The sequence below is a fragment of the Sugiyamaella lignohabitans genome, chromosome C (assembly GCF_001640025.1).
Source record: "Sugiyamaella lignohabitans strain CBS 10342 chromosome C, complete sequence".
Taxonomy (NCBI): Eukaryota; Fungi; Ascomycota; class Dipodascomycetes; order Dipodascales; family Trichomonascaceae; genus Sugiyamaella; species Sugiyamaella lignohabitans.
In genome coordinates, this window is record NC_031671.1 from 1,087,322 (window position 1) to 1,113,882 (window position 26,561).

General features: G+C 49.8%; 7 protein-coding genes across 7 annotated transcripts; 3 read left to right on the plus strand and 4 right to left on the minus strand.

The window, feature by feature from the left end:
* Window positions 1–271: 271 nt before the first annotated feature.
* PDC1 (indolepyruvate decarboxylase 1) lies at window positions 272–1,954 on the minus strand (the record flags this gene model as incomplete). The annotated part of the gene is made up of 1 exon (XM_018881090.1): window positions 272–1,954. One exon carries the CDS (start codon window positions 1,952–1,954, stop codon window positions 272–274), a length of 1,683 nt encoding a protein of 560 aa, XP_018733714.1.
* Window positions 1,955–4,730: 2,776 nt separating this feature from the next.
* On the minus strand, window positions 4,731–6,539 carry MSS4 (1-phosphatidylinositol-4-phosphate 5-kinase; the record flags this gene model as incomplete). The annotated part of the gene is made up of 1 exon (XM_018881091.1): window positions 4,731–6,539. The coding sequence occupies one exon, from the start codon at window positions 6,537–6,539 to the stop codon at window positions 4,731–4,733; it is 1,809 nt and encodes a 602-aa protein (XP_018733715.1).
* Window positions 6,540–9,159: 2,620 nt separating this feature from the next.
* PMU1 (Pmu1p) lies at window positions 9,160–9,561 on the minus strand (the record flags this gene model as incomplete). The annotated part of the gene is made up of 1 exon (XM_018881092.1): window positions 9,160–9,561. The coding sequence occupies one exon, from the start codon at window positions 9,559–9,561 to the stop codon at window positions 9,160–9,162; it is 402 nt and encodes a 133-aa protein (XP_018733716.1).
* Window positions 9,562–11,434: 1,873 nt separating this feature from the next.
* On the plus strand, window positions 11,435–13,516 carry CDC5 (polo kinase CDC5; the record flags this gene model as incomplete). The annotated part of the gene is made up of 1 exon (XM_018881093.1): window positions 11,435–13,516. The coding sequence occupies one exon, from the start codon at window positions 11,435–11,437 to the stop codon at window positions 13,514–13,516; it is 2,082 nt and encodes a 693-aa protein (XP_018733717.1).
* A 3,346-nt stretch (window positions 13,517–16,862) lies between these two features.
* Window positions 16,863–17,534, plus strand: SIN3 (transcriptional regulator SIN3; the record flags this gene model as incomplete). Its single annotated transcript, XM_018881094.1, has 1 exon — window positions 16,863–17,534. The coding sequence occupies one exon, from the start codon at window positions 16,863–16,865 to the stop codon at window positions 17,532–17,534; it is 672 nt and encodes a 223-aa protein (XP_018733718.1).
* Window positions 17,535–17,839: 305 nt separating this feature from the next.
* On the plus strand, window positions 17,840–22,093 carry SIN3 (transcriptional regulator SIN3; the record flags this gene model as incomplete). The annotated part of the gene is made up of 1 exon (XM_018881095.1): window positions 17,840–22,093. One exon carries the CDS (start codon window positions 17,840–17,842, stop codon window positions 22,091–22,093), a length of 4,254 nt encoding a protein of 1,417 aa, XP_018733719.1.
* Window positions 22,094–25,428: 3,335 nt separating this feature from the next.
* Window positions 25,429–26,379, minus strand: PFA4 (Pfa4p; the record flags this gene model as incomplete). Its single annotated transcript, XM_018881096.1, has 1 exon — window positions 25,429–26,379. One exon carries the CDS (start codon window positions 26,377–26,379, stop codon window positions 25,429–25,431), a length of 951 nt encoding a protein of 316 aa, XP_018733720.1.
* Between the last annotated feature and the right edge of the window lie 182 nt (window positions 26,380–26,561).

Consider the following 26,561-nt stretch of genomic DNA (forward strand, 5'->3'; position numbering starts at 1 on the left):
AGGGTCCTGCAGGAGGCACGCAGGGTTCGGGCACTTGCCTCCGGCGGCTGGGGCTCCGCCCCAGACCCCGCTGCTCCTCTCGCTGCGCTCGAGTCGGGCGTGTGGGGTCTCAGAGCTCCTGTGGTAATTAAAACGTGGGCACCCCCTCGCCCGACTCGAGCGCAGCGAGAGGAGCAGCGGGGTCTGGGGCGGAGCCCCAGCCGCCGGAGGCAGGCCCCTACCCGGGAACTATGTTTCAAATGATATTAATTTGTGTTTATGTAGGAATAAGTTACTCGCTGTTGGTGGCGGCGGTGATTTTGGCTTGTTTGATGAGGTTGGTGGGCGCGTCCATTTGTGGCAGGAACAGCTCGATGGTTCTGATCTTTGTGGGTGAGGCGAATTTGGCGTCGTTGAACAGGTCGTCGAGCTCGCCGGTAGTTGATACTTGCAGGGCATCGTGGTCTTTAGCGTTGAACAGGTCGAGGAGCTTGCTGTACTTCCACATGTGAACATCGTTATAGGTAGCTTTCTCGCCGCGGATCAGTCTCTCAATGGTGTATCCGTCGTTGTTGAGAATGAAGATATATGGCTTGAGTCCCCATCTGACAAGTGTGGAGATCTCAGTCACAGTCAGTTGCAACGAACCATCTCCTACAAACAAAATGACTCGGCGAGAAGGATCGACCTCGCTGGCAGCCATGGTTGCTCCAACAAGTGCTCCGACTGAATAACCAATGGATCCCCACAAAACTTGCGAAATACCAACTGCACCCTGGGGGAACTTGGTTTGAATGATACCGAAGTTCGAGGTACCGGTCTCACTGACAATGATATCGCCCTTGCGCAACCACGACGTCAGTCTTGTCCACAACCACTCTTGCTTCAAAGGAGACTCGGGTGTGGCTTTAATAAGAGGTGGATAAGGAGGAACCTCGCAAAGTTTCTTTTGAGGCAACGCTGAAAGTCTCTTGGCCACCTTGTCCAGGATAAGTTGCATCTTGACCTCGGGATATGTGGCACTGCGGATCTTGGTGCTATCAGAGTGGAATTCCACAATGTTCTTTGTGTCATAGTGGTAACTGAACGAACCAGTGTTGAAATCAGACAACAATGCACCAAAAGACAGAATCAAATCGGCGTGTTCAACAACCTTAGCAACCTCGGGAAGCGTCAATGATCCAACATACACACCGCCGAATCTAGGATCATGCTCGTCAAACGATCCTTTACCCATAGGAGTAGTGAACACAGGGAATTGAGTGACTCTAGCAATCTCGGCAACCTCTTTCATGACATTGTGTCTAGAAGCACAAGCATCAATGAGAAGAATGGGATGATCGGCCTTCAAGACCATCTCGGCAACAACCTCAATGACCTCAGCCTCGGCCTCTGGAGGATTGGGTTCCAATTCCAAATTGATGGGCTGGCGTAGCAGATCGGCGTCTAACTTGACATCCGACAAATTGGCGGGAATGGCCAAATACACTGGACGTTGGTAGATATATGCGGTACGAATGGCCTTATCGATCTGTTCAGCGGCAGTAGTGATATCAGTAATGACACTAGCATGCTCGGTGATTCTACCCGACATGCTCTTGAAAACAGTGAAATCACCGTTACCCAAAGTGTGGTGAAGCAGCAAATGCTTATTCTGAGCCGACATCGAGGGGACACCTACAACGTGAAGCAAACCGACGTGTTCAGCATACGAACCGGCCACTGCTGCCAAAGCAGACAATTCACCGACACCAAAAGTAGTGACCAAAGCAGCCAATCGCTTAATACGCGAGTAACCGTCAGCGGCATAACCAGCGTTCAACTCGTTGGTGTTTCCAGCCCATCGAATTCCCTCGACCTCGTAAATATGATCCAAAAGAGCCAAATTGAAGTCACCGGGAACACCAAAAACCTGCCGTTTCGTTAGTATGGTCAATTGGGTCAATTGGGTCAATTGACAATGCAATTGAGCCATTTTGACGTCGATTGAACGACAATTGATGGGAAATACGTACCGTAGTGACACCCAGTTGCTTGAGTCTGGTGAAGAGGTATTCACCCAATGAGATCTCGTTCTTGACCATTGTAGATAGTGAGTGAGTGATTCAGGCTTGTTGGACGACTGTTCGTTTGGATGAGAATTGGCCTGTTTGTTTTGTTTGTGTGGTGATGGAAAGTATTAGAGAATTGCAATTGATCCAATTGACTTGACTAGTGGAACGGGTGAAAAAAAAAATTGGGAACAAAAATAGGATTAGGTTGCCTTTAAATAGAGAAGCCAGGAAAATCACCTTGCGAAACAGGCAACCGATAAAGAGAGGTGGGCCTAAATTTACACATACTACATACACCCTCACCTCATTAAGCATGGACCAGTATCTCCAACGCACAGTAACAAAGAAACCCGTGCAGCAACCAGGAGTTATGCAAACTTTACGCCCATATGCGGAACTCGGTGCGTGATATGACGCAGCTAACGGTAAACAAGGTCAACTCAGGCCCGCTAGCACCGCAAATGGTGAGACACCGTGAACATCCGCTAGCAATATCTGCATCTGCACCTGCTCCTGCACCACCACCACCTGAGCTTTCTGTAACATGCACAGGGTTTGGAGGGGCCGATATCATCCGTTCGGAAAAACTCCCTCGCCTCAATAAACGCTGCATCTCAACTTACCGGATGTCATACAGTCTGCTGTCAAATAAGCTACTGTCACATCACATACACATGGCCAGATCTTTTGTGGCAACAGAGACAATTCCCTGGAACGGGAGTCCAATTCCATGAACTGATGTGGAACCGTGTTATTCCACTTGCAACGGTTGATAGGTCCATTTGTCTCGTTATCCTGACTCAGCGCCCGCCCATCCACCTCAAACCCGGGTCATGACCATGTCATAACCAACAATCGTCATTCATCGATCACCGGAAGTTTGTATACAATCTTCCTCGAGCTAGCGACATCGCCTAATCTTTCAACAACCACGCTCCACTCCCATAAACCCCAACAACAACACCAACATCGAACCCCAAACGACCCATCCACCACCCCCCAACCGCTCGCGAAGCGAGCACAATGGGGTCTGGGGCAACGCCCCAGCCGCCGGAGGCACAACCCCCCCCCCCCCCCCCCCCCCCCTCCTCCTCAACCAAGTCCACGATACCCCCTGAGACGGTAACGCCACTGCCAGATCTGACACCGGTGGAAACGGAACTCGGCCCTGCATGCCTTCTGCAGGCTGCAACTCTAATACCGTCGTGCTGCGGTCTTGATCCGGGCCGCAAGACACGGTTCCCCCCCTGCTAGCACGGTGCCCCCCGTGCAGTCCAACCAGCAGCCAGCAGGCGCGCGCTACTGCAGCCCGCGGCCCGAACCAGCCTAGCTCCACCCAACTCGGCCCAAACAAAGACTCGCCTGCATCTGCCGCCTGGGCGCTAAAGATCAGGCTATATAATTATTCCGGCCGGAAAAACTCGCAGGGGGACGGGTGCGAACGGTTGGAGGTTTCTGCCTCCGGCGGCTGGGGCTCCGCCCCAGACCCCGTAGCTCCTCTCGCTGCGCTCGAGTCGTTGCGTGGGGGTCCCCCAGTAGGAGAACTGTGTGGTTTTTTTTGTACCGGGGTGCTCTGCACCGGTTCCTGGTCCCCTTCGTTGCGTCGACGGTCCTAGTAACTCCTGCGAAGCAGGAGCAACGGGGTCTGGGGCGGAGCCCCAGCCGCCGGAGGCAGTAGGGGGACACCGCATGTGTTGATCAGTTCCCCTGAAACCACCTGTTAGGGCTACACTTCTTTTTCCGTAGCTAGTATCGCCAAGTCGATTTATCACGCAACCACGGCCAACGAGCTGGCCAACGGGTTGTACTAGCTGAGTAGTGAGAAGGGGTACGGTGCTCACAGTATCTACCCTGTATACTATATAAATGTATGGTAAAAAAAGGCGAGGAAGGGACATCCATTGCAATGGGATTATTATAATAATATTAATATTAGGTACGAGAGACAATACAAGAAACAATAATAGTAAAAAGAGTAGGTTATGAAGTTCAATCAATCAGTGTGCAGTTACTGCTGGTCAGTCTGGCTCTTGTCCTGAATACGTGCTTGCCAAACTGTAGGAGGCGAGGGATACTTCCATCAATATCGGGAATCCTATTAGAACTGTGAAGTGAGTCCCAGGGGCCATGTCATGGTAGGATGGTACTGCTAAAATTCCATTGGTCAGGGTCTCAAGTCTAGTCGAATGCTCATCGTCCGTCCATAGAAATTGTAAGCCTTGAAATCCAATTCCAAAATGTCGCTAAGGAAGCGCCGCAATTGGAAGGATTCAAGAATGTCCAGGAGTAGACTGGCAAGGAGCCAGATCTACCATAGTCGAACTGTCTAAATCGTCGTCTGCTCGCGGTGTGCGAGGCGACAGATGAAGTGAACAACAAGGGACAATGAGCGAGTAGTGAGACTAGAGACCAAAAACCAATGAATAGCAGCGCTTTTCGGTTGGGACTCGGGATGCCGCCAACTGAAGATCGCTAATCCGAAGGGAGGAGTACCAAATGTGAAACCATGACCAGGGAGAGTTGAAGATCAGTTCGAATTCATTTGTCAACCATCAAATAACAAGATAGTCTCACCATGAACTAATAGTCTTTACCAGTATTGATCCCTTGAGAAATAAGAATGGCAAACAAGGCAATAATGAAAGCCTAAAATCAAGCTAAACTGACCAGGGTGATCGCACATCATGAAAGGAGAACTTAACAACGAATAGACACTGATCTGCCAGGTCTAGGGACCACAGCAGATTGAACGAAATTGAGGAATCTCGCTCCATACTTCGAAGGGTGAACAACGTCAATAGCGGAGCTTCCAAAGATTAGTGATTTGGAAATGGTCTCCGCTCTCTTGCGCCAACTAAAGGGGCAAAGGGTATCAATCATACCAATGACAGGTTGTTGTTGACAAGTACGAGTGTCACTCTGAAGTCCTACCAACAATGAATAATCCATGATGTTGTGTCGCTTCAAGAAATCGACATCCTTCGAGACTTGAACCATTAACTTGTCTCTGTCCTCTTGACTCATGGAGATAGCCTCATGTTTGTCAGTCCAGTCAAGATCCTTGAACACTACACGACCACGATTGTCTTTTCTAGGTCCAGCACGTCGGTCATGGGTCGATCCCTTGAGGTCGTAAATCAATTGAGTTTCTTTCTGAAGCAAATTCTTCATAATGACAAAGTGAGTCTTCTTTCCACCAGCAACAAGGGTGTAGTTTCCAAGATAGAAAGGGAGCTGAGTACTGGGGTGGGCCTTGACATGATTGTAGTAGTCGGCCAAAAATTCCGCATTAGCAATGACGTTGTGCTCCTTGCGTTTGATGGTCTTAATAATGTACTTGCCATCAGGTGTAAACAAGAAATCGGATCCAGATTTGCCAGGAGATTTAGTCTTGGTCAAGTCAGACTGCAAAACAAACGAGTTCAAAAACTCATGACAGTCAATTCCACAAAGGGTGCGGATGTTCTGATAAACAATAGGCGAATAGGCCTTAATAATGGCACCACCATCAAGTCTGTATTTCTTGTTCTCCATAGTGAGGTTCTCATGGCTACTAAGGGGAGTAGCATAGACGGCAGTTTGAATCCCATTAAACATGAGAGTGGATTTCGTAATAGGGGCAGTGCGTCCAGTAAAAGAAGTCAGCTTTGCCTTGGCTCTTGTCAATAACAATGGTGTCTTGGACTTGTCGACTTCTTCAACCTGAATGACCAAATTGTCAGAGGGAGTGTGAGTAATGGGCTTAGATAGAGCCAATGGAGCTGTCTTGAGAAGCTCGAACTCTGAGTCAGCTTTGTGGCCACCAGAAACAATCAATTGTGGCAAGTCCTTGTACAAGGTTGCAACGGAAATAATCTCAGCAATAAGGCTGTCAATAGAAGAATTGCTGGTAGGGATGTCAGCAATAGCGCAAGGAGTCTCAGCCACCTTTGCAGGGGTGATTTCCTCAGATTCAGCCAAATCGCTGCTAGTGGTCTCCAAAGGCAACTCAACCAATGTTGCATCGCCATGGGACTCGATAGGAGAGTCACTCTCATCAACTTCAATGGGGCAATCAGACAGAGCCCAATAGGCAGCAGGAGCAGACCAGGTAGCCTCAGTGTCTTCCTCAGACCGGGCAGATTCAATTTGGCGGGTGGTAAAAGCAGCCTCGTCTCCAGCTTCAAAAGACCACTCAGAACAATTGACATCATCATTGTCAACGGGAGCAGAGTAGGTGTGGCTCGACTCTTCACAATAAGGTTGTTCAGAAACAATATCAATGGGTTTCCAAACTGTAGGTTCATTGAGGGTCTCATCAGATCCAACCGAGACACCAGAGTCGTCGTCGGAACATTCAAGGATCAAAACCTTGTGATAAGCAAAAGCAGAACGTCTGGCAGCACGACGGTTCTCTTGTTGTGCACAAGCACCATACTTGGGCACAACAATACCACGGTTGACGTCACTCAAGACACCTCCATTAGAGGAACAATAATCACCGTTGGTAAAGAACGAAGCACCCATTTTATCAATTAAAATGGACAACAGTAAGAGAGTAGTTGAAAATAGTGTTGAAAGCGCTGGTTAAAAATTCACAGAACAAAAATAAAGTGTAAGAACAGCTGTAGTTTTATTCTGAGGAGAAAAAAAGAAGAAGAGAAGAAAAAAGACCATTGCAGCGGATTTTCTTTCATATATATACACGGGGCTCTAAAGATTATGTTGATGTCTGCACCGACCACATAATCTTGGTTCACAGACCCGGTCGAGCTGCAGCCTGCAGCCTGCGGCCGGCAGGGACCACACCCGCTATAGTACCAGCTGGAACTCCCGCTAGAAATCAACCTGTGACGAGCCGGAATTATCGCAAAGAGCAAAAGATCAAGCATAATCTATTATTTCGATTTACCACCCTAATTCTTGTATGGATATTGAGTTTGATCTCGATCGATAACCTTACTTGGTACGGCAATGCCAGGGGTAATCTCATCGCCGCTGCCAAGCGGATACTGGCCGATATGCAAGATAACGGGCTGGCAGCACGGGGTATGCATACCGCTCGGGGGGACCCTGGGGGTGGCCAGGGTGCCTCCGGTGGCTGGGGCTCTGCCCCAGACCCCGTGGCTCGCTTCGCTCGTTACGCAGGGGCCGCCAGCCCGTGCAGGATGGGGTTTTAGGTGGGAGAATTGCGGCTGGGAGCACCACAAGTGCTATGCTGAGGCCTCAGTAACCCGACAAAACTGGAAATTCACCACAAAAATTATCCCAATTAACAGGGTTTCAGCCCAGGAAGAGTTTATAACTCACAGAACCGGTTTTTGACTATTCCATTTGAGCAATTGACTGAACAGCAAAACCCTTCGCGGCCACTACCCACCACCAGAAAATCATTCGGACAAACCAAACAACCCCAATCTTTGAGCCCCAGAACCCAGCGGACGGGACCCCCAACGCCCGACTCGAGCGAAGCGAGAGGAGCCACGGGGTCTGGGGCAGAGCCCCAGCCGCCGGAGGCAGAGTCCCCCGACCCCCTGCCAATGATGTTCCTAGCCCCAGCCCCACCACTGCAACCGAGCAGAGGTTCACGAGATTCTGACTGGCTGAAATACCCACGATGAGACACAAGTTTGGTACCGTGAAAAAGTGTAGAATTATGACGACGCCGGTGTCCAGAGTCGCTAAACGGGGACTGCACATCCTCCAGGCGCCGTCAGCGGGCACACTGGTTCATTTGGGCGGCGGTGATGTTAAAAATGCCCTTGACATCCGCAGTCCTCAGAGCTCGGATAATGGTATGTTGGATGGGGGGACTTGCCTCCGGCGGCTGGGGCTCTGCCCCAGACCCCGTGGCTCCTCTCGCTTCGCTCGAGTCGGGCGTTGGGGGGAAGGGTGTTTGTCAATTGGAGGTAGGATGTTGGGAGTTTGGAGAGACGTAGTTCTAACTGTGAGTAGTATCTTTTGAAGTTCTCGGGTCACCAGCTTCGTTGCTGAAGGTTGGATTGCCTCCTTCTACTCCATTGTATACACGGAGAAACTCGCTGGTCGCGACTTTGGGCAATATCGAGTCGATTATCACGACACTGCATATAGCTCGGGGCCCGATACGCAGAATCCTGTCAGGATTGCCCTGGTGCTACCAGAAAATCACATCCACAACTCCTGTTTCGACGCTGCTGTCGTGTACAGCGTCTAGAAATACGTCAATTGGCGTTCTGGCTCTTGATGGTACTACCGATTGGATCGTGACCAACCCATCTAGTTTACACACTTATTCAGGAGAACTACTGCGAATTCTGCCAAGAACCGGCTGGTCGTTTAATAGAAGATTGCCGTCGTTTGCACACATATTTCTATCGGGTCGCGGAACTGTTGCTCTGGCTTCTGCTGGCCAACTTTACCAGATCACTCTTGCTAAAGGAGAGCAATTCCTCATCCAGAAACCCAGTTTAGTGGCATATTCACTGGACTCCAATAATATCAATGCTGCAGTCCCGACTGCCTACAAAATTCCTTACAAATTAGAAGAAACCAAAACCAGTACTGAATCTGATGCATTATTGAAAGCCAGTACTTCGGAGCCATCTTCTGAGGTCAAACCCAGTATTCTATCACGAGTGAGCTCTCTTTTGAAGTCGTTAGGATCGTGGACCACTCGAGTAGTCCGTTCGGACTCGTCTCAATTCCTGAAAATGGAAGGACCCAGCACGCTGTTGGTCCAGTCAGCTACACACCATGTATTTGAATCACTCGGAAGTACTACCGCCAGTCTTGTACCCACGACATTACGGTCTCCAGACGTAGAGGCTCAAGTTCAACGCATAGCACAAGGTCTCGAAGACAAAAAGACCCAGCGGGCCTCAGAAGCAGTAGCATCTGGCTTTGCTGGCAACCCCGAAGACCACTTTAAAGTAGCCACTGTGGTAAACGGTAAGGTCACATTTGTGTCGACCCGCAACTTTGACGAGTTCACAAAACCAAAACCATAAGTTCTTCATTTGTATCTACACATAATAGACATTTTGTACATACATCACAGAAATCACAGAAAACACTTGGCACCCCGACGCAACGACTCGAGCGCAGCGAGAGGAGCCACGGGGTCTGGGGCGCAGCCCCAGCCGCCGGAGGCACATCCACCCACCCTTTACACCCTGTCAGCACGAATTATCACAGGGATCATACCACCGGGAAGTACAGTGAATGGCCGGTGATTAATGACCAGTAGGAACGAGTTGATCGTTCCCATGTGAGAAGTCACCGAAACGTAGTCGTCAGGAGTTGGTGAATGCCAGTCCGAGTCGAACAGCCGAGTCAGGAACCGTTTAGTACGAATACTGTGCTCCAAAGGGGTTTCTCTGTGGTCAGGGCGCCAGGTGGTATCTTCCTCGGGGAACGAGTCTTCAATATTGACAACATGACCAAACCGTGTAGAAATGTGAGTACGACTGCGTCGTTTGTTACAGGGTTCAAGTCCGATGGTTTCGCGGAGATCATCCACAACAAGAGGTGGAGGATCAAGCAGGATCCCGTCCCAGGTATAAATCATGGTATCAAGAGATCTTGTGAACGGAGAACAGTAGAAAGCAGTGGGAAGCGGGATCCCCTGGCTGATCTGATTTTTCCATGCCAGATGATTATTTTTCGCCTGCTGGATACCCAGATCAGTCAACTCGGCATCTGGTCCCCAGACCGTCTTGCCATCAGTTGTAATCAATCCCCAGTGGGTCTACAACACAGTTAGTACCGACTTTGAGTCTTGGAATATAAGATATAAACAAAACAAAACAAAACATACATCAAACGCCTCTTGGCCATAAGTCTCTATACAGAGGTTGTGGTAACCCTGGCCATGTCTGGCAAGAAACAGGACCTTGTACCTTGTATTTTCACCGGCCTGTCGTTTCAGCTCGAGGAAATCGCTGTGAAACTGGTTCCACGAGGATTTCAACAGTCCGAAGTTTTGTTCCAGATGGTCAAACCCCACATCGTCAGTCGCCGGATCGTTCTGAGCCAGAAAACCCAAACCAGCCGCTTCAAACGTGAAACTGCCCTCTGCCACTGAAGGAAACACTTTAACCATGATCTAAACGACAAACGAAGTCAACACTACCAGACTACCCATTATTTCACCCATGTCTCCAGCCCCAGCCGCTTATATAATACCTCTAAAAAGTTCCGACCAGTCATCATGCCGCTGCCATGCACCCCAGTAGTACACCGGGCCAAGCCACTCCGACCGCTGTCATTCTGACTGTAACACGAACCACTACCCCGCTCCACGACGCTGGACAATTTCTCCGGCTGGAGGGCTTTTGGACGGGGTGGGTGCGCCTCCGGCGGCTGGGGCTGCGCCCCAGACCCCGCGGCTCCTCTCGCTTCGCTCGAGTCGGGCGTGGGGGATGCCAGGAAGTTTCTTGGAAATGGTCGAGTATGAAACAGATTCGTTTATCAACTGATGGTGAAGACTCGACGCCCGACTCGAGCGAAGCGAGAGGAGCAACCAGGGTCTGGGGCGGAGCCCCAGCCGCCGGAGGCATGCCTCCGCCCGTACCATGTCCCGGAACCCCTTGTGGGACTCGTATTCCAGAATACGCACCGTATTCAGTGTCGCGGGTTGTAGTGAGAAAGTTACCACAAGAATCTGTACCCCTGATTTAGAGTGTGTTTGGTGCAGGTACGTACTTCGACGTCGGACCCTGCAGGGAAAACGATGCAGATCGATCATTCCCGATTTGAGCGCTGTGCAGATTCCCAAAATGGGACTTTGTAAACAGCGACTGTTTGTTATGAAAAACAGCATCTGCATATGAGACTTGCGATGAGATTCGGATGTTGTCTTTAGTACACTACTGAACTGTTGTCAGAAAGCTGTGTATATTAACGACGGAGAAGAAGATAAGAGTATAGCCAGCAAAATTGAGACGTCGTGAATACAACCACAGATGACAGAGGCATTGAGAGTTCTCGAAGCCCGAGATATTAATCGGCTGCCCAAGGTCGAGAAAGTTGCAGAGACCGACCAACAAAAAGATGGTGGTGCTGTCAAGAAACCTAAAGAGAAGAAGAAGAGAGAGAAGCTGTCATCGCTTTGTAAGACGCCGCCACAAGTAATTCGAGCTCGTCATGGACAAGACTACGAACGAGGCTCCTGTCTTGGAGAAGTAAGTTACAAACCATCAGGGTTCAGATCTGAAATGAATTGGCAGCATCAGCCTCAAAATCCACTATTTCCACATCTCTCACACTTGCTGACCGCCCGAAGAACTTCTCGAGCGGAGCGAGAGGAGCCACGGGGTCTGGGGCAGAGCCCCAGCCGCCGGAGGCAGCACCACCACTACACAAACACAACATTGTCGCAGTAGCTAACCGAAGATTAGGGAGGGTTTGCCCGATGTTTCCAGGTGAGAGATAACAGTGGAATGATATATGCCGCTAAGACGGTGGCTAAAGCGTCGCTGAAGTCTAGTAAGACTAAGGAGAAACTACTGGCCGAAATCAAGATCCACAAGAGTATGCACCACCCTAATATTGTGCAGTTTGTAGACTGTTTTGAAGACGACGACAATGTATATATACTGCTAGAGATTTGTGAGAATCAAAGTTTAATGGAGATGCTACGAGCTCGTAGTAGACTCACTGAGGAAGAGACAAAGTATTACATTGTACAAATTCTAGGAGCAGTTCGTTATATGCATAAACGCAGAGTTCTTCATAGAGACTTGAAGCTGGGTAACATATTTATTGGCGACAACATGGATGTGAAAATCGGTGATTTCGGTCTTGCTACTGTTCTTGCATCGGATAGTGACAGGAGGAGAACTATTTGTGGTACCCCCAACTACATAGCTCCAGAGGTGCTATTCGGAAAGAAGGTCGGCCATAGCTATGAAGCAGACATCTGGTCCGTGGGTATTATTCTGTACACCATGTTATTTGGCAAACCGCCATTTCAAACCAAGGAGATTGAAGATATCTACGATCGTATTGCTAATCTAAGTTATTCGTTCCCAGAAAAGGTCAAAGTCAGTGAAGATGCCAAGGACTTGATAAGAAAACTGCTGGTTACAGATCCAGTAGAAAGACTGTCAATTGAAAAGGTCCTTGAACATCCATTTTTCGAATACCAGTTCCCAGCCATGGTTCCATCATTTGCATTGACCAAGAAACCTATTTATGCTGCCATGACCGAGCATGATGCCCGCAAAAACTTTATTAACTGTCAGGTTCAAGCCAAGATAAGACTTGCTGAGAGTACAGAGGTTGCTTCAACCGATGTCAAGCCCATCAAGATCGACGAACGAGCTGCTACAAGTGCACAGAACTCACAAACCGAAAATGGACCTGCTGCTGTACTGCCCACATCGCTATCACCTGCGTCTACCAAGGACAAGTATAAGATGGTCATTGTTCCACGAAAGAGTGGACTCGATCTGAAGCAGCAACAACAGCAGAAACTGAAGCTGACAGGAGAATACGCCGGAAAGGCTGTTGAAGGAAACAAACAAACTGCTGAGCAGAATCAGGATAGAGCATATGACCGTCATTCGGCCAGTCCTCGACCACGATGGACTCGAGCTGTCACTGCACTTGCTACTGGTAACAGAAACCAGACCGACAAACAAGTTGCTGTCGAGCAACGAGTAACAAGATCCGCTACCGCACCTCCTAAAACCGGCCAGACCAACACAGCCAGTCGTACCGCCGTGGCAGCAGCAGCTGCAGCAGCAGCAGCACCAGCAGCATCAGCAGTATCAGGAAGAACGACTCATGACGGAAAATCCATGCTCTACCGTACACTAAAGACCCTGACAATAGCAATCAACAGCTACGAGTCGAAAGAAACACTGGCCCCTGCGCAATCCAGTCCACGGGTACCGGCGGTGTTTATCAGCAAATGGGTCGACTTCTCCGACAAGTACGGCCTGGCATACCAAACCTCAGAATCCAATGACGGTGTATTATTTCGCAACGGCACAGTTCTTCTGATGAACCCGGAAAATGAGACGTATCTGATGCTCGACAAAGACGACACCACTGAGAAACCGTTAGTATGTAAATGGACAGGAAAAGCTATCTACCCCAGTACGGAAAACGCCAGTGAGCACAAAGTGATTCGACTAATCAACACGTTCCACCGATATATGCAAGATCATTTACAGAAGAGTAACTACGGCATCCAACGAGCATCGGACGACCTTTCGGTGAACCCAGTATTTGTGACCTACTACGAGCGTCAGCCCGAGTACGTGATGCTGTGCTTGAACAACGGAACTTTCCAATTCAACTTCCCGGACCACATGAAACTCATCGTCTCAAGCGGAGCCAGTCAAATCGATCTCATTGACAACGACCAGCGACTGCACACCTGGAGCATCCAAGAAGCACTGGCCTTCACCCACCGAGCCCAGCACAAAAAGCTGGTCTCCGACCCGGCTTACACACTTATCCACAAGCTCGCCATGTGCCGGACTGCTGTCAAGAAAGAGTACAACAGCCTATAACTGCCAGACGACACCCATTTTTTCTTTCCATGCATTTCTAATACCACAACGATTACACATCCATCTCCAATCCATGGGGGCATCTGCCTCCGGCGGCTGGGGCTCTGCCCCAGACCCCGTAGCTCCTGCTTCGCAGGAGATAGCTAGGACCGTCGACGAAACGACTCGAGCGCAGCGAGAGGAGCAACCAGGGTCTGGGGCGGAGCCCCAGCCGCCGGAGGCATGCCCCCAGCACAGAGAAACACAGAAATAAATAAATATTTTTAGATACAGCGGCTAGTCGTCGGTCTCGGCGAGCATGGCCTTGAGACCGTACTCGGCGCGGAACTTTTCGGACAGGACACTGAGCTGGCCAATGAGGGCGCTGCACGCGTTTTTGAGCGCTTCTTTAGGAGTATACCCGTCCTGGGTCTGGATTCGCATCACGAAGTTGGCGAACAACGGGTGCTCGATCTTGTATGCGGCAAACACGACCTGGGGGTCCTGGAGCAGCTGGGCTTTAATCAAGTTGCCCAGTGTATGATCCTCTCTCTCGAACTTGATAATCGCAGCATTTGGCATCCGCAAATCGGGCGACACCGTGAGTCTGGGGTCTGTTAGTGGCTGGTTGGGGGTTGTGCCTCCGGCGGCTGGGGCGCTGCCCCAGACCCCGTTGTGCTTGCTTCGCAAGCAGCGCGTGGGGGCCGCGGTGTAGGGTAGTGGACAGCAAATTTGAGGAGTTTGGACCAGAACCACTTGGTAAAAGTGGCTGATGTTGGATGAGATGCGGGTGAATGGGGTTGCTAAAGGTGAAGACAGAGCCATCTGAAAATAGCAGGGAGAGAAATGGGTTTACAGGGTACTTACTTGGAGACGCCATCGGGCAGAATGAATAACTCGAAACGGTCTGGGGCGTTCATTTTGTCTGTTTGTGTGTTACCTCAGCCGCCGTCTGTCTGATCAGGTGTGAAGTATTTCAGACTCGTGAAGCTCTGACTGTATTCGGTAATGCAGCTGCTGCCAGATGGCACTCTTAAAGCATGTTATGCTTGTACCGGGTCTCACGCCAGGCTGACAGCTCAGTTGACAGAAGCCTGTGAATTTTATGGTCAAGATTCGTTTGTTGGTCAAGAGGATCTTCCAGTCCGTCACTAATTTCAGCTCTGTTCTCTGAGCTGAAAACTCCAAGAGACTTTGGGGGTCGATTTGAGTAGCTCTCACGGGATAGCCATACTACTGTCCTATATGAACATATTATTCACATTGCCAAGTATCACTATCGGATGGCTATCTATCCACCATATAATTTGTTTTACAGTTGGTTATTATTTATTTAACCATTGATGATTGATATCCAGCCAATGATTCCACACTTGAATCGCCTGAACTGTCTGCCAACTCTCAATTCTGAACCCGACAGGCAGCAATCAACCCTGAAAGTGGCATGTACCTCCAGCGGCTGGGGCTCTACCGCAGACCCCGTAGCTCCTGCTCAGCAGGAGACGGCTGGGCCCGTCGACGCCCCGACTCGAGCGCAGCGAGAGGAGCAACCAGGGTCTGGGGCGGAGCCCCAGCCGCCGGAGGCATTCCCCGGACCCTGCATCTCAGCTCCGCGGCCCACTTGGAGCCGATGACGCGCCTGTTGGGTGCCGACAGCGGCAGCCGGGACCAGCCGTGCAACGCAGCGGGAGATGGCAGAACCCTGGCCCTGAGAGTATCGAGAGTGGTGAATGCGCTTGTCTGAGAGCGACACAGTCGACTTTTTGTTTACCACTGCAACTTCACCACCATCGGTTTTTGATTAAGCAATTGCCGGTGTACCCAGAAACCCAAGCTTATTTGTTTGAGGCCGAGTTCTCGATCCACCAGCAGCAAATCACGTCTCTCATCCAACCCGTGATTGAGCGCCGGTGACGAAAAACCGTGCTGCCAGTCGCATTTCACTTTCGACCTGGGATTCTGACACAAGTGAAAAAAACGGTCACCCGTGAATACAATCAAACCAGTCGGAATATAAATCTATCACCACAAATCAAGTTTGCAACGAAGAACAGGATTTCTGAAATCTCTAGAAAATGTCGGGCCAGGAATGGAACATCCATTCACAGCAGGACGGCTCGCAACCGCCTCCTCCTCCCGATGCTAACCGCCATCACCAGACGTTTGTGTAAGTTTTTTGGCTGGGGGGTGTGTGCCTCCGGCGGCTGGGGCGTTGCCCCAGACCCCGTTGTGCTCGCTTCGCGAGCGGCGTGGGGACTGGGGTTGTTAGTGGGGTGCTGTTGCCGTGGCTGGGGAAGTGCCAGCGAGCGACGGTCTGGATGAAGCGACTGCTGCTAGGAATGGTTGAGTTTTGAGTGTTTTGTTCACGGATCCAGTGTGTATGAGACTCAAGTTTCGTAGATGCTAATGGTTGAATGGTTTGATGGTATCGTGAGACACACTCATTTGTGAGACATTATTAGCGGTCACACCAGTCACAGCAGCAGTATCGGCATCAGCATCGGCATCAGCATCAGCATCAGCTGGAAAATAGTAGCCAGTAGAACAGTGGTGCCACTGTTTTGACGAGTTTTGTTTTTTAATGGCATTTTAATTATACCAATAATTTGTCATCATTCTCAGGATATTTACTAACTGAATGACAGAACCCCACAAGGAGGTCACCCTGTTCTGCCACCACCTGCTTCACTTAATGGAGCTGGATCATCTCGTAAGTGACACCAGCAATGGAAACAAATGTGCTCGAGGAGTCTGTCACATTGCTCCCACAACTTGGATTTGATTCCAATGACCGCCATTCGCTTCGCTAAAGCTCCTACGTGCCTGAAGTTGCGACCTTGTACCCCAGTAAGCTCGCGAAGCGAGCACTACGGGGTCTGGGGCAGCGCCCCAGCCGCCGGAGGCACATATCCAACCAATTTCAGAACCGGCTGGTCCCAAGTAAGCTCGCGAAGCGAGCACAACGGGGTCTGGGGCAGCGCCCCAGCCGCCGGAGGCACGGTCACCACCCCCCAAGAACCCCTAAGGAGCCCTAAAACTAACAAGAATCGCAGTTCCAGGCCAAGGAAGGCCGTATTACTCGTCGTTGCCGTCGATTTCGGGGTTGAGTGGTGGTCCTGGGGGTCCACCTCCACGGAGCACCTCGCCAGGGGGTGTACACCCACACCAGCACCAGCATCAGCCAAGTCCAGGCCAGGGTGGAGCAGGACCTCATTCGTTACAAAATCAGGGTCCAGGTGGTCAGCAGCAGCCCCAGGGACAACCTGGAAATGGCCATTCGCAGCCTCAGCAGCAACAGCCGGGTCAACAGCCAGGTCAGCCAGGCCCACCAGGTCCACAACAACAACCCGGCCAACAACAGCGTCAAATGCCTGGTCACCCGTCTCCACCACCTCCACCACCACCTCCTCCACCCTCGCAATCTCATAACATGCTCTCAATTCAGTCGCTCAGCGGTGCTGGAGGTCCTCCTCCACCTGCTTCTCAGTCCAACCGATCTCCTCCAGTCGGTCCAACCGCGGCTTTGGCTCAACAGCAGCAACAACAACCATCATCTGGTCCAGGAACCTCGTCTGTGGGTCCTTTACCTCCTCAACAGAGCCCTCAACTCCAAACAGTGCCTCCTCCACCCTCACAGGCCTCTGGATTGAGTTCGCTGGCTCAACTTGGCGGAGCCGCCGCAGGCACTGCGGCGCAGGGTCCGCCCGGCGGACATGGCCCACCACCTCCATCTCAAACAGCATCTCAAACAGGACCTGCTCCTGGTGGTCTTGGCCAGCCACAAATCCCTCCAACATCACCCAACCAGCAACACCAGCAACAACAGCAGTCGGCAGGACTTCCTCCCTCGGCAGCTCAAGTCCTCCAACCAAGCCCAATCCAGTCGGCCCAGCAAATCGCCGAGGCCGCGGCGTACCGCCCTTTGAATGTCAAGGACGCTTTGTCGTACCTCGACCAGGTCAAAGTCCAATTCCAGAACCAGCCGGACGTGTATAACCACTTCCTGGATATCATGAAGGACTTCAAGAGCCACAGGTAAGTGCCCGGGAATGCCTCCGGCGGCTGGGGCTGCGCCCCAGACCCCCCGGCTCCTCTCGCTGCGCTCGAGTCGGATGTCGACGGTCCCAGCAGCTCCGCGAAGCGGAGCACAGCGGGGTCTGGGGCAGCGCCCCAGCCGCCGGAGGCACAGTCCCCGGTCCAGAAATAGTTTACTAACTTTGCAGTATTGATACCCCTGGGGTTATCGACAGGGTGTCGAGTTTGTTCCGTGGCCACCCGAATTTGATTCAGGGGTTTAACACGTTTTTGCCGCCCGGGTACCGTATCGAGTGCTCGATGGATCCTATGGATCCTAACCCGATTCGTGTTACGACGCCCATGGGTACTACCAGCAGACCCGATGGTGAGCCTACTATCCCGTATCCGGGAGATGGAAGGTGGGGTGGTCCTCCTCAGGGTCCTGGTCAAGGTCTTCCTCCTGTGGCAGGTCAACCGCAGTTACAGGGTCCTGGACAGGTTCAGGTTTTGGAGCAACAGCAGGTTCAGCCACCTGGGGTTCCAGGCCAGCAGCCTCAGGGACCTCATCCTCAGTACCAGAGAGTGCCATCTGTGACTGAATTGGGTCCAGGCGGTGCTGGAGGACTGCCTCCTCAGTTGCAGCAACCACAACAACCACCTCAGCAGCCTGGTCAGCAGCAACCTCAGTATCCAGGTTACTTGGCTGAACAACAGCAACAACAACAACAGCAGCAGCAGCAACAACAACAACAGCAGCAACAACAGCAACAGCAACAGCAACAACAGCAGCATCCAATGGGTCCCCCAGATCCTCAGACTCAACCGTTTAATAGCAACGGTGCCATGTCAGAATTGCATGCCGCTGCGAATGGCGGGCGTCCTCCGATGATGACGGAGCAACAAAGAAGACAGGGAGGTGGTCCAGTCGAGTTCAACCATGCTATTAACTACGTGAACAAGATCAAGAACAGATTTGCATCTCAACCTGAGATTTACAAGAACTTTTTGGAGATCTTGCAGACTTATCAACGCGAGCAGTTGCGCATTGCTGAGGTTTACACTCAAGTCACTTTGTTATTTAAGGAAGCTCCTGATTTGTTGGAGGATTTCAAACAGTTCCTTCCTGATACCTCTCAGCCTCAAGGACAAATGGGCCCAGGTGCTGGTGGCCAGGAGGCTATGAGATTACCTCCAGTGGGTAATTTTGCTCCTCCTGGGTCTATTGGTGCTGGTGGCCCAGCTGCTGCAATTGGCAGAGATGCTGGTATTGGTCCTGGTGGTAAGAAGAAAAAGGGAGGCGCTACAAACGCTGAACAGGCTTACCAGCAACAGCAACAACAACAGCAGCAACAGCTTCAAATGCAGCAGCAACAACAGGCCATATCTCAACAGTATGGCGGTTATAACATTGACTCGAATAATGGAGTTCCTGTGTCTAGTTTGAGATCGGGTGGTCCTACCATTGCCGGTACCGGCCGTGGTGGTAAAGGTAAAGGAGCTGGTGGTAATATGATGATTCGCGAGCCGAGTCCCACTTTAGTACCAGCAATTCCCGAACCATTACCTCCCCCATCGCGGTCTGGCGGTCTTCATGATGAAATCGCCTTTTTCGACAAGGTCAAGAAGTTTATTGGTAATAAGCAAACTTATAACGAGTTCTTGAAAATCATCAATTTGTTCACCCAGAAGATTATTGATAAAAATGTTCTTGTTGAGCGGGTCGATGGATTTATTGGTAACAATAAAGAGCTCATGGACTGGTTCAAGCGATTTGTCAAATATGAAGGAAAACCGTTGCACATTGAGAACATTGTTCATAAGAAGCACAATCTGGACCTGTCCTTGTGTCGGTCATATGGTCCATCATATAGATTGCTTCCCAAGAGTGAGACTTTGATGCCATGTTCGGGTCGAGATGAGATGTGTTGGGAGGTTTTGAATGACGAGTGGGTTGTTCACCCTACTTGGGCTTCAGAAGACTCTGGATTTGTATCTCACCGTAAGAATCAGTACGAAGAGATTTTGTATCGAGTAGAAGAGGAACGACATGAATACGATTATTATATCGGATCTAACCTCCGTACCATTCAAACTTTGGAGACTATTGCTAACCGTATTGCTAATTTGACTAATGAGGAAAAGGCAATCTTCAAGTTGCAACCTAAATTAGGAACTGACTCGACCATTTATCAAAAGATCATTCGCAAGATTTATGACAAGGAAAAGGGACTCGAGGTCATTGAAGCTCTTCATGAGAATCCTGCTGTTGCGGTGCCTATTGTGTTGCGTCGGTTGAAACAGAAGGACGAGGAATGGAAACGTGCTCACCGTGAATGGAACAAAGTGTGGCGTGAAACTGAGCAAAAGATCTTTTACAAGTCACTGGATCATATTGGTTTGACGTTTAAACAAACTGATAAAAAACTTCTTACTACCAGAAGTCTTGTATCTGAAATTACTACTGTCAAGGCTGAACAGAACTCCAAACGTAAGAACCCTGCTCTGCCCTTACCAAAGTCACAATTAGTTTTCAAAATGGCTGATAATGACGTTCTTCTTGACATTTTACGTCTTGTATTGAGCTTTTTGGAGCACGGTGGCTCTTATTCAAGCAATGACAGAGAACGTATGGAAGCTTTCTTCCGGTCTTTCTTGGAGCTTTTCTTCTCGCTCCCTCCTAATCTGATTTCTGAGAGGTTCCCCGAGAATGAGGGCCGCAAGTCTTCTTCTCCTGAAGCTGAAGACGAATCTAAAACTGATGGTGGTGCTGCTGCTACTGCTGCTGGAGCTGTTAGTAATGGCAGCACTGGCGCTGGTGGTTCGAAGAAACGTGCTAGAGAGCCTTCAGGAGATTTATTGCGAGATGTTCTTAAAAAGTCTCGATTCAACGGTAGAGCTGATCTGTCACCTTCTGCCGAAGTGGAACTGGATACTGAGACGGACAGCCCTGCTGAAACTCCAGTTCCCAGTGCTGAAGACACAACTGGTGCTGAAAATACTAACATCCCACGATTCGGCGATTCTGAAGATGCTTGGTTGAAGCATGCTCAAACTTCTCCATCGCCTGAACTCGGCGCCAAGAATGACAACCAGAAGAGAGAGGTGTTTAATCTGTTTGCGAACACCACTATTTACGTGTTTGTTCGTATTTTACAAATTTTGTATGATCGACTGGAAGAAGTCAAGGGGTACGAATCACTTGTATCGGAGGAGATTGCTAACAGTTTTAATGTTGATTTTGCCAATGACCTTGGTCTGTACGACACCAAACTGGCCGATATGGGACTCCGCTTTGATAGTAAAGATTGCTATGGCCAGCTGCTTTCGTTGTCTGAACGATTGATTGAGGGCGAGGTCGAACACCAGTGGTTCGAAGAGGCTATTAGACAAGCTTATAGAAACAGGGCTTACAAGTTCTACACGATAGATAAGATTGTGCAGGCACTTGTTAAACATGTCCATGCCATTGTTGGCGACCAAAAGTCGTCTGATGTTTTGGTTCTGTTCCAAGCTGACCGGGTCGAGCCACTTAGTGACATTAAGAAACAAATTGCTTACAGAATGCAAGTCAAGAAGATTATCGGATCCGATGAGAGTTTATTCCGTATTGACTGGAACGATGAAGAGAAGCGGATTGGATTCCAGTTCCTTGGCAACTACGACTTGACCATGAGAGACATCAAAAAGGCAGAAGACAAGTGGAACTATTACTTGACATCTTATATGATGAGCGTGCCCACTGAGGGAGTCGCTCTAGACAGAATCAAGGCACCACTGCTGTACCGATCAATGATCGAGCTGGTTGACGAAAATTATCCATTTGTGATCATCGAGCAAGGACTCATGGCCCGTGTTTGTATGAACACGTACAAGCTGTTTTTCGAAGCAGGCACGGTAGATTTCTTCACCAGACCCGGTGTAGACAATTCAGTTTTGAGAACCCCTGCTGTGCTTGAAGGCAGAAAAAACCGTTGGTCGAGCATCATTGATGGTCCAGATGGATGGAAATCGGGACTCAGTGAGACGGATATCAAGAACACTGAGGATCGATTCAAGATTTGGGAAGAGCAAGGACCCGAAGCTTTTGAAAAGTGGGAGGCTCCCGTGGTTGCTGTTGAGCCCGAGGCTACTGCCAACGGTACCAGCGATGAACAAACCAACCAAACCGAAGCTGCTGTTGTCCCCACTGGTGAGACCACAGTTGATGAAGCCAAGCCTCTCGAAGCTCCTGCTGATGCTATGGAAGTGGAGACCACATCCAACGGAGTGAAAGCTGCTGACGACACCACCTCTGAACCAGCTGCCGGCGAACCCAGCTCGGAAAAGTCCGAAGTAGTTGCACCTGAGTCCAAGCTCACGACCGATGACGAACCCAAACCGAAGCTGGATGCTTCATCTGAAGTTAAATCTGAGAACGATTCCAAGCCTGAACCTTCTGCTGGCGAGCAAGAAGCATCTGCCGCAGCTGCCACCGAAACTTCATCCCCCTCTTCTGCCCCAACGTCAACCACCAATCCTGCTGGAGACGCTGACCAGCAGCCTCCCAAAGCTGCTGACGGAGACGTTGAAATGAGCGGTTAATCTGCCTAACTTATATCTATTTGTCGTTTTTGTTTTCTTTGTATTAATGATCTTTCGTAAATAACTCAAAACTATGTATACTACCAGTTCCCTCCCTCAACCACTGGAATCGGGCCCAGCCTCCGGCGGCTGGGGCTCCGCCCCAGACCCCGTAGCTCCTGCTTCGCAGGAGTTTTCTGGGGCCCAGCTGTTGGGAACAGTGGCCGTGAGACAGACTCCGGCAGCTTGGGCTCTGCCCCAGATCCCGTAGCTCCTTCTTCGCAGGAGTTTCCTGGCACCGAGCGGTTCGACTCGAGCGGAGCGAGAGGAGCCACGGGGTCTGGGGCAGAGCCCCAGCCGCCGGAGGCACACTCACCAATCGCTGATTCAAGTTCCCCCTGAACCCGAGTGGTCCAAGTGCAATTGCAGTCGCTAGATTATAGATACAGGTCTAATTAGGTCCAATGCTGCATCTGCAGCTCTGGCGGCTCCAGCCAAGTGCCTGTATGAAAGACGGGCCCAGATTTGGGCCGATATGGGGGTGTTATGGGCCGGGGCTGCCCAGACTACCCACATGTAAACAAACATGCATGCGTAATTTGGAGCACGGGCAGCGTATTTATCGTGCATGTGGGGCCTGTTGGGCTTGACAGGTGATGGGCAGGCGATGGGCGACTATGTGGGACGGCGGTACCCCTGACATTTCCATACCGAGTAAGCATCTACGATACGATCGGGGCGAGGGTCTCCTTTCGGGGCAAGCACGGCCCATCGCCTTCGATCTCTAAATAACGTGGGGCTAATAGCTTAAAGGGTATCTTGAACGGATTGATACTTGAATTTTGTCACACTCAGCGGTACAGACTGGGTGTCTGCTGAGGTGCCTCCAAGGAAGCTGTATGCATGCAGGTAAGCTGGGGTGCAGCTGGTTATGCTGCTTCACGCCCACAGACCCATAACTTATGGGATGAGGTCTATATATACAGTGGGAGGCCATGGCTGCTTTCGCTCGTCTTTTTCCTCTTCTTCTTTTACCATTCAAAAAAAAGTTCTTCTTTTGCTGTGAGTATTTTTTTGTCATTGTTAAACAGCGCTACAATTTTCGATTATTTTTATTACTGTGTGATCATTATTTACCTGCCATGAGTAGACTAGCTTCTCTTTCTGTTAAGAAAGCTGGGTGTGCTTCTATTGGTTGGTCGTCCCGTGCCCAAGTTAAACCCACTGCTACTTCAGTGGTCTCTGGCTTGCCTCGTGAGTTTAAAGACATGGATTCATCTTCTGCTTTTATGTCCTCATTGAACGGTTCATTTGTTAAGTCTTGTGGTCCTATTACTTTGGTTCCTGGTGTTGTGAATGATACTATTGTACCCACTACTTTGATTCCCAATACTACTGGACGCCAAACTCCCATTGACTGCCACAAGTCTTGGAAGCAGCTTTCTAAACAGTTGAATGTACTTTCTATTGGCAAGAAGCTGTTTAAATCTATTAAGAAGAACTGTCATAAGTCAAAGGTTCCTCAAGTTAAACCAGTCAAGTGCAGAGCCTTTAACCTCTTGGATGAGGATACTATTGAAGAGGAGCCCCGTTCAAGCATTGATACTTCTGCTACACTCACCGTTGACACCCCTACTGCTCCCGAGTTTTATTCTTATGAGCACAATCAACAGTCAAACATGGAAGATTGCCACGTTGTTCCTCATTCTTGGTCCGACCTCCTCAGTGTCCTGTCTGAAGGCACACAGGCCAACCCCACCACTTCTCCTTCTCTTCTTAGAAGATTTCTGTCCAAGTTTTTCAAGGCAGAAGATGACGAGCCCAAGCTTACTGAACAAGACTTGCAGCAGCTGGCTCTCGATAACATCGACAACCTCTCATTCCAATCTTTCAATGAAAAAGCATTTGCTTCTATCAGAAAGTCATTAGGAGTCCAACTCCCCAACTGGAATCAGTTCGTTATTGATGACAACCAAACCATTATTTATTCATCTGATGGCAAGTTTGCTCTCCACTCTCTTTATTACTCCGAGGTACAGGCACTGAATGCCATGGCTACAGATCTCAGCCACCACCTGAGCAGACACAAGACCGATCTTACCAATTACATTGGTCTGTACCGTGTTGGATCCCACTATTTGTCTCTTGAGAGTCTACCATTTAACGAATCCGACATGGTCAACGCATTTTACATGCAATTCAACCGTGAGGATATCAACCTCTATCACGACGTCTCTGGTAATTCCCAGGTATCAGCTGGTCAACACTTCAGAACCAGTCATGTCACCCCTCGTGACAAGAAGACATTATTTCGGGATCTCAAGTTCCTGAAGCATCATTCAGCCTTTGGCTATAAACTAGTTTTTGGTGATGTCAATGGTAAACCTTGTTTCAAGTTTGCCAACATTTTGCCGTCAACATCCGGCGAGGGTCTGATTACTTCGGTCAAGACAGAATCGGACTCCAATTTCAATCTCTTCACCCGAGAGATTGATTACATGTCAATGTAACCTGGTTATTGTCAGCATCCATCTGTACATGTCTTGTTTGGTTCCTTTTACGTTCCAGTGGCCATGACATTTGGTTCCAGGCCCTTTTGGTGCGACTGTCTTCCCATTTAGTGATTTGGGACCCAGGATCTAGGATCATTCCCAGTGGTTCAGAAAACTCGTTCGACTGTTAGGAGCTACGTGATGTCGACCAGCTCCAAATTCAGGCGCCGCCCGACCGGCGACTAGGAGCAGGTCTCATCCATTGTCCATTCTTCCATTGGTCCTTTAGTGGCGCTCCTTGCTGCCTTTTAGGGTTGGTAATGGAACATGAGACAAGTAGCTACTGATACAGGCTGCGACAATCAATGCCATGGATCTTGATGCAAATCCTGAACTCTTTGAACTATTCAACTGGACAGTTGCACCATCTTGGGCACCACACTACTCAACAATTGGACAACCCTGGCACCAGCAAGGAACCTACAAGCCTGGTACAGACCCACTGACAGTTGACCTACTTAATGACACTATTTATTTTTGTTGAGAGTTGCAGCACGTTTGCCACCCTCTTAAATTTTGACTTTGTTTTGGCGTTTGGGTAAAACTATTAGATTGTCTTTTTTTAATGTAATTAATTAATATTAATAGAGTTTTTAATATCTCAAACTCCTAATCTGATGAACAGACTCCATGGTCCTAGCAGTCCGAATCCAAGTTCATCCGTCACTAGTCCACTGTCACAGCAGCTCGCGAAGCGAGCACCACGGGGTCTGGGGCAGCGCCCCAGCCGCCGGAGGCAAAAATCAACCACAAAAGTGACGAAAGAGTAATAAATAAATGTAATATGTAACAGGTCGCATGGACCTAGCTCTCAGTATCGACGTCGACACCGAAATCGGCGATGGACTCGCCCTCAAAGTTCATCCACTGATCGCGCTTGTAAAAATCGTTCTCTTCAGGAAGACGTTCGACTTCTTCGTCTTCGGAATCACTGTCATAGCCATCGTCTCCATCGTCTTCGGCATACTCACCATTACCACGGTGGCGCATGTACCCCAGTGTTCTGGGATAGTGTCCTCGTGGAGCCGCTGTCCTTATACCGATATCCCCGGACGGCGAGGATGACGCTCCAGCAGACCCAGAACGAGGAGGACCCTGGTCTCGATGGTCAGGTGGCCAAACAGAGCCGTCATCAGCGGCCTCATTTTTCTCAAAATGCATACCATCACCAACAGGCCCACCAAACGGCCACATCCATGCCAGCGGATTATTACCGCCCATGGCATTAGCTACATTAGTCCACGGATCTAAATCATACGGAAATTCGACATTTTGCACCAGTTTTCTGCGAACGAGAGTTTCAATACGTTCGACCTCCCATGTTTCAATTTGAGTCTGACCCTCGACCATGTTCCATGCGACACGGATGGACAGCAAGCCAACTGAGAACAAGACAAATGAAACCACTGGGATCAATACAATAGTAAATGCAATCTCGGTTTTAGTCACATCATAAGTTGATAGAGGAAGATGCCGCTTAGAGTACAAAAAGAAGCCTCTAGCCCATACATGATAGAATGCGTAACTAGCCGATATGAGCACCCAAGCTAGGAACCTCACAAAGTGAGGCATATTGGCATGACCCACGCAGTTATAAGTCCAAGGACAATGGTGGTCCATCTTCAAGACACATTTCTTACACTGTCTACAATGATGAGTTCTTTCGGGCTTATAACCATTGCACTTGATACACCACCTGGTCCATTCACCAGGAAGCGGCTTGAAATCCGATGTTGGGCTTCCTGGCGAGGTCATAATTGCCAGATAATATGACAGCCACGTCATAACCAGGGAAAACTGGAACCATATCAGCTGCCAATGCGACTCATGGCGAGGTAGCAGCACAAAAAAATAAGTCCCATAGCCGCCAAACGCGATAAGTATCGACGGGATCTGTCTCACCTGTTAGTAACCGCCCCTACAGGGACAATGATCTG